The sequence below is a fragment of the Liolophura sinensis genome, chromosome 6 (genome assembly GCF_032854445.1).
Source record: "Liolophura sinensis isolate JHLJ2023 chromosome 6, CUHK_Ljap_v2, whole genome shotgun sequence".
NCBI classification, from domain to species: domain Eukaryota; kingdom Metazoa; phylum Mollusca; class Polyplacophora; order Chitonida; family Chitonidae; genus Liolophura; species Liolophura sinensis.
In genome coordinates this window covers 71,777,333-71,789,663 of record NC_088300.1, presented here as the reverse complement: position 1 = coordinate 71,789,663, position 12,331 = coordinate 71,777,333, and the positions used below count along the sequence as shown (strand labels likewise).

Here is a 12,331-nt window from a genome sequence, read left to right as displayed (position 1 = left end):
ATATACCATGTATATCACAGATTCTCAAATAACTGTCAGACTCCCATATCGCTGTGTCCTCATGAACAAACTATGTACCAAACTCAGACAAACAAATAACAGCCTTGGAGCAGCCTTTCCATTAGTCCATAGATCAAAGTCTGGGGCCTTTCAGAGTGTCCTAGTCCACAAACAAACACCTTTGTGGGTGCCCCAGAGTGTCTGGTTGCTATATCCAGGCACCAGGCTCTACCATTCACTTTCACCCTCACTCCCAAACAATTTCACTCTAACAACAGTCACTCCACTTCCTACAATACAGGTCAGACTTTTGTTATTTTCCCCCCACACCATCTGAGAAAGTGGGTTGCAATTACTCAGCTAAATTGTGCAATTTTATACATACACACAAAAGTAAGTGCACCTATGTACATAAAGCATATTACCGTATCTGCAGAAAGTGACATCATGAGTATTAAAAATATATAAAAAGTACTGAGTTTTACTGTACTGTACTTGTTTAATGAAGATGAGCAGGATCAATGTACCAAGTCCATGTAGATATCACACGAGTTTGTCATTTCTTCAGGTAAAAGACTACACTGCAATTCTGTCCTTTTTATATTTTTGAATTTGCAAGTTTATTAATTAGCTACTGCAAAACAAATGCTACACTTATAGCACTTTTGCTGCTCATACACTATCAATGTGGACATCAAGATAAAGAAAATTCTCAAACTTGCTGAGTAAATGCTGACAGAACAAATACAGTAACAAACAACCAGACCCCCAAAGGGTAACTCTTTGAAACTAGGATAGCTCTGAAGCTTGGGACATGTTTAAAATGAACAAAACAATCAAATAAACAAACAAATGACCACAGCTGTGAGCCCTGTCTAAAATAAGAGTACTTCTTCTCTGCTAACTGTGCCACAAAGTGATATTGTCTGCTCCCATCAGGGCACCCCATGAGGGGTAAATTAACAGGTCTGCCTATAGATATACAGACTCAACGCAAGGGCTCTCATCCTGACACACTATCAACTGATCAATCAAACCTCATACTTAACTAATTTTTCTTGGCTAGTTACAAAGGCATGCATGAAATGACTTTCTTCAACCCTTTGTTGTTCGTGTGACATAATTTATTTCTAAACACATAATTCGCATGAAACCTTGTGATGCTCGTTTAATTGCCATGAATCTATAAAAGAAGATATGTCCAACCATGCCTTTTCATCATTTTATTCAGATTTTACTTGTACTGAAGAACATTTCACTCACAAGAAGGCTGTCAATTTGAAGTCATCACCTTCTTCAAGTGTACACATTACCGAACCTTTAAAGTTCAAATTGTGCAGAACGTTTGAAGAGCTGTGTACATGCATGCAAACAACCTTTAGAATAAATACAGGCATGCATGTTGAAGAATTACAGGGCAGATTTATCTCTGAACAGAGGCTTCTAAAAACATAAACTATAATGACGATTCTGACCTTTACAAGGAAACCTCACAATCTGGAAGAAAAATATGACTTGGGGGGGTGGGGGGAGGGGGGCAAAGTTTTAAAGGTTAACACTTGTACGTGGGCAGTTTGGGGGAGCTACTGTATTATCAAACGATCATGACACAAAATAAACAATAAGTATGCCCTCCAAGAACAATTTTGTTCTTCGTCCTAAAAGCAATGTCCTTCGTAACTATCAATCTCACACATATAGCATGACAAAATTAAATATTGGCGGATGTTCCCCACCCTGCCAAGTGAAATGAATAAAACATAATTGCTTGTAGTGTAGACCAGATGAGGGACAAAGTGAAGCACATGTACATGTAGATATACATGTACAGTGTATGTGTGTTGATAAAACTGTCAGCATGTATTTATAAGAAATAAAAAAGAAAAAATTTTTTCCCACTTCTTCTAAATTTTTCAGCTATTTTAATAGATTTATTCATTTTTTTATTTGATTGGTGTTTTACGCTGTACTCAAGAATATTTCACATACATGACGGTGACCAGCATTATCGTCAGCTATTTTAATATTTCACCCGATGGAGATCACTATTTCATGAAAGCACCATTAAAATCAGCTTTGTTTTCTCACTTGTTTCTTTATTATCTAATTTTTGGGACACCTGGTCTGCTCTCTTTAGCCATTAAGCATGTAATTGTAGCAGGAATTTTTAGGTCACATGGTTAGTCCATCTAATGAACAACATATTCATATCTTTACTTCTCCAAAAGGTTGGTAAAGAAATATAATATTCTGCTTTCAGCACTACTAATATATGTCCCAAAGATTAGGAGAATTAGTTAGACAGGTACCTTATGCAGCACTTAACAATTTTTCACCTATATAGCAGTGGTCAGGTTTATGAGTGGAAGATATGTACCTGAGTATTTAAGAATGTCCCTTGTCCAGCAGATGACAATCCTGCTGACATAAGAGATAAAAACTTGCGCCCAAGCTAGTGTATTAAAGCTGAATCCGAGCCTGCAGCTTGGTATAAATTGTGTCAGTCCGCAAAATTACCCATACAAGTACATGTAACACTATTATACAGACAACAAATTTAATGGTACATGCAAAATAAGGATGGTCAGTTTGGGATCTTCTTAACTTAGGCTGGAGGTCTGTAAGTCAGAATGACAGCTTAATAACCAAAACCTAGGGCACATATCCTTGAGGGAGTTATAATTACACAGCTAATTTCCTGGGAGAGACATAGGCCACCCCTCTGAAGGGACTGACATCGAGTTATCTGACAGGGCAACGCACCTCAGCCCTGTACCCACATCACTAATAGACAGAGCAATCAAAAATCCTGTTAAACTAGATCGAACAGTACAACAACACAATGGTCTAAATACATGTATTTATACATGTATGCACATTTCATTTTGTGAAACTTGGTAAATCACTTTGTTATCTCTATTCAGCAATGCCACTGGTCACATTTATTACCATTTTCCGGCCATTGTATTTTTTCTCAAGTTAAATTAGTCAAAATGAGTTTGTCTTGATAAACCAATTTCTCTATTTGACGTTAAAATTTACCTGAAAAAGTGCATAAAAAAGAAGGCAAATGAGTGTAATTAAATATTACTTTTGGAGACAGAACTTACATTTTTCCAAGAGAACCTCATCCGGCCTTTTTAACAAACAACAAAACAGCTTTCCTTCAATAGAGCTCATCAATCATGCAAACAAGAGTAACTTTGTCAAGGATGGAACTATGGGTAAAATACAGTAATCCTCCACACTGGTGCATAACTAATCCCCTCAGTGTACCCCCACAGAGGCATGCCTCAAGGGCCTCATTATTCTAGCAAAAGCTGGTTTCAAACCTGCAATCTCATTCCTCAAGGGACAGTGAACACATCAAAGTAATACACCTTAAGGTGAAATACTGGACACAATAGAAACTATTGCTTTCCTCCAGGTAAAAAATGAAAGAAAAAAATAATTGTAGCAACAATAGCAAAGAAGTTATTTTGTTGTGGATAAATTTTTGTGTTTCAAATGTTTGAAATGTAACCTACATGCAATCACTCAATTTAAGTTCACTTAAATGGCATTCATTTATGTGAAAAAGATAAATGATTACTTGTGCTACTGTATTTACAAAGACAGTAGGATTTTTTGTAGAACTATAATGCCTCACTCCATACACTGGTACAGTAACATGCAGCTTTTTGGTCAAGTTTAACTTAACTTAACACGTCACATGTGTATTTACACATTTACGCCATTTGACAAAATAGCCCGCTTAAAAGACATAAACAAACACTCATGCTCATTCAATGTATAGTTATGACTACAGGAAATTAGAAAGGACCTGATTATAGAGTGAACAAAGTGTACTTACCCCACCAAGAAATCAAACCCATGCACACAGATAAGAATGTTTCCAAAGGGGTCAACCTTTAGCAAGTGTCCATACAGCTTGTCAAACCAAAGACCTCTGTCAACAAACAAACACATCTGGCATATTTCATGATTACTGAGTAGAATTGGTTGATATTGTCACTTTCACAATGGTACAGATCAAAGCCACCACAAACACCACACTGTCCTGGGCTAACCACTACATTCCCTCAGCAGCTATAAGTTTTGTTCATATATGACGGTGGTCTACTCATAATAATAATGTCACAATGCAAATACATTAGTTTTCTGAGTAATGTATTATTATGATCACATTTACCCATACCGTGGAATCCCCCAAAAAGCCACAGCCTGCTCACGCAACTGGGCCATTCAGATATCATAGGTTTCAGACAACAGTGAAGGAAAAAGAAAGAAAATCATACAGACAGAAAAATGACAGAAATACATCTGGCTATTATAAACAATGCTTCATTTTGGTGATTTCTACACTTATCTTCCTGGTGTAGTTGCACTTATCATCGTCTGTAAATTAACCGTGTGAAAAAAGTTGTGTAATATTTTTAAAAAAATATAAAAAAAGAAAAAAAATCACTGACTACAGCTTCAGCATTCTCAAGTGGTAGCACTTTTATCCTTTCTCCAAATACTGAAAATATATCAGTGTTCTGAAAATTTGTGTATTATTATGATGGATATCTAATTGTGACCAGGATGGAAAGCTACCGTCTTGTGAATATTAATCCCAGACAATACATTTTGTCATTTGAAGACAAATTAAATGCATGATATTTCAAACTCAACCACAAGTGTGGATGTCATCTCTGAATTTTCATTCAGGTTTTCATTCTTTCATCACTCATCAGAGTGTATATGCTATTGGAATGAATGCATAGTATGTCAATAAAATAACACCAAACATTTTGCACTTCTTTCAACAGGCTGCACTGAATTCACCTGTCATACATTATAGCAGTTTAAATTTATATTTTTGTGCTTATTTCCCACCAGCCACTACAGTACGCATACATTACAGTTTTACTTTTTATAGTCTGCTGCAAATTCAATAGTTTTCAAGATGCTCAAGGCTTCATGTCACTAAACATAAAAAAAGAACAAATTCTCCAAGTGTTTTTTGTTAAATGTTTTCTGTTTTTCATCATTTTTTGAGTCTGAATTTAAAGATTATATTCACCGCACAGTGAATAGGACAGAGTGCACCAACAGCATCTGGCAGACATACTGGCTGGCTGTGCCTCTACTGAAGCCCTGTGGGTGTTTATGCCATGCCAAACCACAATAACTGCTTTACCAGAGTCTGATTTCAACACCTGACAAGACAAATTAGGGCGCAAGAGGTTTGCACCCAGGCCTCATTCACCAATGACACACTTTGCAAGTTCATCAAGTGTGCAAAATAAAAAAGGGCACTGTACAGAAATTGGAGGGTTAGCAATGGAGGTACATGCACATTGTATCTTTGTCTTTACACCTCAACCAACTCACTTCTACATGATGTTACAATCAAAAGTGAAGAATGCATTTTTCTCCTAAAGTCAATATCTTCATGTGTTTCAAATTAGTACTTTTCCTTGTTTCATGTTATGGTTCATCATTAAAATTAAATTGTCTTTCAGTCAAATGAGTCAAGGAATTTAGTGTTTCAGTCAGGACACCACATTCCTCAACGTGAAAACAGCAAACTGAAGCCGAGATGTCCAGAGTGCTCAATTTTGGCATTATCTAAACCAATGCTCGCGTAAACCATTTACATGTCCTTTTTACTTCACACAAACAAGATTCGCCAGTATTACCCTGAGAAAAACCTCAGGCAGAGTTTGTAAGTACACCACGATGGTAAGCTGCTAATTGTCTGCTAAGTCTATTGACAGATAAATCTTTTTCAAGAATTCACATCCCCAAAATAGACTCAACATCATATAGAAGAGAAGGTTATAAATTTCTGTTTGATATTACAAATAAGCTGAATGCTTATCACTGCCAAAAGTTGTGTAAGAGAAAGTATAAAAGAGGTTTCATCAGTATCAAATATCCCCCACATTTCCCCACGCGTTGACCCATGCCTGCTCTGTAGTGTTCGGTGTTTACCTTACAGTGAAATTTCAATTAATCCCTCCGAACAACCGCAATGCTTGAATAGAATCCAATCTTCTCAGTTGATTAGATCTTAGTCGCACTTTAACAGACCGCTAAGCCTCTTAGCAAATAACCAATCACTGGAGGGATTGCGGAGTTGCAAGAGAAAGTTTTGTAAAAAGCAGCCATGTAATATTGGATTAGAGGCTGTAGACTAAACCACAAAGCTAACAATTTGTTTAGGCACCCACAGGACTCTATAAACGTGGTTACAGGGATATGGCAGACTGATTGTTGTGCCCAGACAGGGCAAGCATGTCATCTTGGCATTTGAACTAGGGTACATAACTTGAAATCTTGTTTGCCTAAGACAGGATGAAGTAGTTGAGACAGCATTTCAAAGAAGTGAATGGACGCTAAATCAAAAGACAAACTAAGCACAAAGTAGAGATAACCATATTTTTAACTTTTTTTTTTGAACAGTTCAATAGTATTAACAACAGCTTTACCATAATAACTACACAATTATACATGTGTTCAGTATGTACAAATGTAGACTACAATTAACTTTTGATGCAATTTTCTGTACCCAAAAGATAATTTCTTTAACCGTAATACAGATTGGGCCATTATGCCAGTCTGTATGTATACCCCTTAAATATTAAATCGGGGCCTCCGTGACTCAGTTGGTTAGCGCGCTAGCAGAGCCTAATGACCCAGGAGGTTCTCACCAATGCGGTCGATGTGAGTTCAAGTCCAGCTCATGCTGGCTTCCTCTCCAGCCGTACATGGGAAGGTCTCTCTGCAACCTGCGGATGGTTATGGTTTTCCCCGGGCTCTGCCCAGTTTCCTCCCACCATAATGATGGCTGCCGTCGTATAAGTGAAATATTTTTGAGTACGGGGTAAAACACTATTGAAATAAATAAATAAATAAATAAATATTAAATCCTACAAAATAGTACAAAAAGTACCCTATAAAGGATATAAAAATAATAAACAAAATATTAAATCTTACAAAATAATACAAAAAGTACCCTATAAAGGATATAAAAATAATAAATAAAATATTAAATCATACAAAATAGTACAAAAAGTACCTTATAAAGGATATAAAAATAATAAATAAAATATTAAATCGTACATAATAGTACAAAAAGTACCTATAAAGGATATAAAAATAATAAATAAAATATTAAATCGTACAAAATAATACAAAAGTACCTATAAAGGATATAAAAATAATAAATAAAATATTAAATTGTACATAATAGTACAAAAAGTATGAATAGGAAAACAATAATTGAGAGGTGGAAGGATAACTCTCTTGAAAATAAATATATATGTATACACTGTAGTAGTGCTTCAAGCCTAAAGACAACATTCAGGCTAATGTATGTACAAAACCAGGATTACTGAAGCATGGCTTTTGCAGTACATCTCCCCTCTCTGCATCAGCCGCCAGAACAATAATAAACAGGCAACATTTTCAGCCACTAAAGAGCTTTTTTCAGTGGAATTTATAATGCAACTATTATGAAAATGACGCTAAAAACGATTTGTTTTTGTCTTTAAAGATGCAAGCCTCCTCAAAACTGTATAAATTATTTCTCTATACCCCATGGTTTTCTACACCCCATGGTTCTTTACACACCATGGCAAAATATTGGTAGCAGAGGCAGTTGAAAAGGTTGAAGAAACGAAGTACATGTCAAAGTTCAAAAAAATTACAAAAAAAAGCTATAATTTTGCCTAAAATGAGCCAAATAATCCCACTGTAGAACAACTTGTATGTATACATGTATAACTTTATTTTAACCATAACGGATAAATTTACAGGATCAATATTAGATTTACAAATATTTTAGTTTTGTGGCAGTTGTTGAGAGTTAAGTAACATTTTTTTGTTATAACTCATCAGGGTGAAACTATGTGCCAACTTTCAATTCAATATGATGAAGTATTGTAAAGCTAAGTCCAGAAAAATTATTCCATAGTCTGACTGACCGACAGAGACAGGTAGACATGTCATAATGCTACAGTCCCCTTCAGTACTGACAGGGGCTACATGTAAGGAAAAGAAATTCAGAGTAGGGGGCATTAGTTCTAAATTTAAGCTGTGATATTTGGCTTTTAGAACCAAAACTATTTTTTGTTCATTCACAGTTTTTGCTGATGATTTTTATAGATCTTACCTTATTGAAAATGTTGGGTCATATTCAAATGTTTTGATTTCTTCAGGGTAACCCATTTCCACCAGTTGATCTCTGAGCAAGACAAAACCCAGCGTCTCATACTCGGGCGATTTATACACTAAAACAAAATCAAGGTTTCATTAAACCACCATCTGGTACTGCATGGTGGAAATCTCATCAAGCATGCCGTATTAACATATGCCGAGCATTTCGTTATTAATTTCTTGAGTTAACTTATCACAATTTTATATTTTCAAACAACCTGTGAAAATACAATATACATTATATATTTCTTTCATCATGCATTTGATTCTTTTCTTTTTAAGTGTCATACTCAAAATTTTTTCACTTACAAAGAGATATGGCCAGATCTGAGTGGAAACCAGAATACCACTGACCTATCACTTCTGGTTTATAGTTACTGATGAATTTTCCTGAGTTTGACGTGCATGTACATATACATATTGTAAATCTTCAACCTTTTCAACCACTAAAGCACTTTTTCAGTGGAATTCATGCATACAATTATTACGGAATGACGCCAAAAATGACTTGTTCGTGCCATTAAATATGCAAGCTTCTCTACACCCATATTTCTCTCAGAGTGTTTTAAAATATTGCTTGCTGAAGCGTTCGAACAGGTTCAAAGATTAGTACATACACATACTTTGTTTAAATTGGAATTAGCATAACAGAAAACACATTTAAGTCAAAGCAAAAATTAGTAAAGAAAAAATTAGAGAAAAGTCTTTTAATTAAGACAATGAAAAAAAAATGTAGAAAAAAAAGGTGGGGGAGGGGCAGAAAATGGCACACTTCAAAGTATGACAATTTTAAAGAATATGCTGATATACAATCCCCTTAAGCTGGTCAGATAAGAGGTTTGGCAGAAGCTCATTATAGCCCTTCGATATCAACAGGTGTGGAATTAGCTTCATTCAACTGATGGGCAATGATGGCATGTGTCTACACTACCACTCTCACCTCACCTGTTTGTGTTATTGTAAAGGGTAGGAGAAGGCGTGCTAGAGGGATAGAATCACTACAGCGCACCTGCCCTTCTGGCTGACCACACCTCACTGCTAGATAAGTGGTCAAGTTCACAATAGATGACCAATAAACCAGATTCTGTTATAAAGAAATGGGTCTATTGTAGCACCTTGCAGTATGCCTGAACATGGATGCCAAAGCTCTTGACCACTGTTTTGGAACGGAAAGGCTGGTCATCGAAAGAGTCCACAAAAGTACTATCCAACTGTCCATACAGAGCACACTGGGGCAGACAATACCCAAAAAGGTTTAATTGCCCTGACAAGCAGCAACAATGATGGCCAAGAGGCAAGGGATTAACCCACAGTTAGGGGTCATGGAAGTGTTTCGTGGGAAGGGTCAAAGACCGCGGGAGCTGGGAGTATCTAAATGTGCCACATGAAATGGCAGAATTATTGACCAGAGTTTTAACAAAACAAATCATGCAGGAAATTTGTTTATTTGTATTATTACATTTTCCATACACAAAAACACTGATAGAGAAAATATGAAATGAAAGCAAACTTAATGTAACTGTTACAATGAGATGACCCTGATGTGACATGTACATCTTATTGTAGTTTATAAATGAGCACACCCACATATTTGATGGAAGCAGATTTAAACAAACCAAGGTGACAAATAATGTGAGTTCATCATTGTTCACTGTACAACTTTGTAAGCCTGCAAACTGGTGTCTGAACTGCTGGCACTGATTTACATGGCAACTGTTTGACCTGCAAACTTTGTCTCCGAAATTAAAATTCATGTTTACAAATGCTCTACTTCACCTAAAGTTCGGTAAAAAATACACTTTCTGAAGCAAATAAATGTCTTAAAGCGATATTTTTGACGCTAACACTTAAGTTTTTCTTATGTAAAATTAGTCAGATTTTACAAGAACCCTTATATGGCCCTATAAGTTGGATAAATCAATCAGAATCAAGCACAGTGTGTCAACTGAAGAAAGCTAACTTAAGGTGAAATACAGCACATGAAAGTAAGATGGTTACCAAGGTTATAATGTGATCAATATACAATAAGTGTCCTGCAGAGTGGCAATAAAGTCTGCCACTGCTATATTTCAGTTCAACTATATGACATGAAAACAAAAATATGGCCCAAAGTACATTTATATGAAATACCACAAATGCGCTCACACGGAAATCAGGTACATGCCAGAACAGAACTTGCCAACAGGTTGAAAAATTTGGTCATTATACTCACATGCCAAAGTATAATCCATGTCAAATCCATAAAATTTCACCTTTTCCAACATCAAACTTCGGTTCACAAAAACACTGAACAGAAGAAACAAAGACACCCATTAGTGCAAACAAAATGCAACACATGGAAATTCCATATTACACAAACATTATTATTGCATTTTCTTCTGAAATTACTCTGCCATATACATACATGTATATAACAAGTTTACATAAATATTCACTATTTCAGTAAATTTCACTACTCTATCAGGTCATAAAGCTACTGAGTGAATGTGTATAAAACTCAATGAGTGTTCACATAAATATTAAAACTATGAAGTTTAAAAATGAAGCAGTCACATTAAGCTATTTAACTTTTGCTTTCGTCACATGCTGGGAAATGCAAAACAAATTTTAAGCGCACATGAAAAAGCAGAACATTTATAAGTTTGTATAAATCATAACTTACCGTTTTCTTGCTTGTCTCTTGTACATCTTCATTGCAGTTCCTGTTGCCAGACCAATTTTGCTCCATGCAGCCTTTGCTGGTGAGCCAACCTCCTGGTTATTTACAGCAATTTTAGGTTTCTTTTCATCACCCTCTGCCATTTTCTGCGCTTTACTTCTAATCCTAGGATAAGCTTTGGCTTTTTTGGCTTTAGCTAACTTTAGGTTTTTACTTAATCTGGAAGAAGGGCTGAAAGAAAGTGTGTTGGAAAGTTGTAATAATGTGGGTATCATTCATTAATGATCAACGAATACATCAGCATTTCGAAAAACACATTTTACCAAAATTATTGAGTCCTTTATTGTTGAGTGAGTGAGTGCTTGGGATTTAACGTCGTACTCAACAATTTTTCAGTCATATGACGACGAAGGAATCCTTAGGGTGCATGTACGTGTAATGTGCCTCCTTGTTGCAGGATGGATTTCCACCCCCCTTTTTTTAGTGCTGCTTCACTTAGACGACTTACCGAAGGCAAGTAAGCCGCCCACCCGAGCCATTATACTGATACCAGTCGTTGCACTATCCCCTTCATGCTGAACGCCAAGCGAGGAAGTTACAACTTCCTCTTTTAAAGTCTTAGGTGTGACTCGATCAAGGATTGATCCTGGATCTACCAGGTCCCGAAGCGGACACTCTACCAACTGTGCTATCGGGGCCAGTCCTTTATTATTGACAATTTCAGTATTATTTATTACCACTGTAGTGACAAATTGCATTTGAATATATACAAACAAAATTTCAAAATACTTTTGGCCTTTTCAGGTCAATCCTTGCGTTAATCTGCATTACTTTACAATCATCACTTCTGTAAATGATGTATCTTTGAACCCATCATTGTGACTCCTACAATAAAATGCTTTTTGAAATCTATACTTACATTATTTACATACTTATCAGCTTAATTTGCAAAACTGTTGCAACCTCTATATCTCTGGATTGTCTGATATATACAAAATTGTCATACTTTCCACTAACAAGCTCAGAGAAAAATAAAAAGATTAGGTCACAGGATAACGAAGCAATCTTAGACTTCAATTAAAATTCCAAATCACTTTAGAATTGTTATTTCTTATACAACCTAGTCAAAATATAAAGTTATTGTGAAACAAATTTCAGCTAAAAAAAATCGAATGAAACACACCAAGTTTAATGATTGAAATTTAAGTCTAGGACTGCTTCTTGATCCAGAGGCCAGGATTTCAACACCAGGGTTATCAATTTGGTACACACTAAGAAAACCCTTCTGATGTTGTCTGTGCACACAATGCAACACTTGTCACAGAGAAAAGTTAAGTCACAAATGAACATGTAAATTAAGTTAAATTAAATGTGAAGAAGATACATTTTCATGAATAAAATCTTGTCTAAAACTTACAATATTTATACAAGGCAAATACTTTTCTCCCAACAAAATGCACACTT

The 12,331-nt window shown here is 35.8% G+C and overlaps 1 protein-coding gene across 1 annotated transcript in view; it reads right to left on the bottom strand.

The window, feature by feature from the left end:
- Positions 1-11,021, bottom strand: part of LOC135466263 (cytosolic purine 5'-nucleotidase-like) — a 30,600-nt gene extending 19,579 nt beyond the window's left edge. The window contains exons 1-4 of the mRNA XM_064743673.1: positions 10,871-11,021; positions 10,421-10,494; positions 8,165-8,282; positions 3,854-3,949 (exon numbers count right to left, since the gene is read on the bottom strand). Coding sequence (XP_064599743.1) covers positions 3,854-3,949; positions 8,165-8,282; positions 10,421-10,494; positions 10,871-11,010 — 428 coding nt within the window. The 5' untranslated portion in view covers positions 11,011-11,021. The remainder of the gene's footprint in view (positions 1-3,853; positions 3,950-8,164; positions 8,283-10,420; positions 10,495-10,870) is intronic.
- Between the last annotated feature and the right edge of the window lie 1,310 nt (positions 11,022-12,331).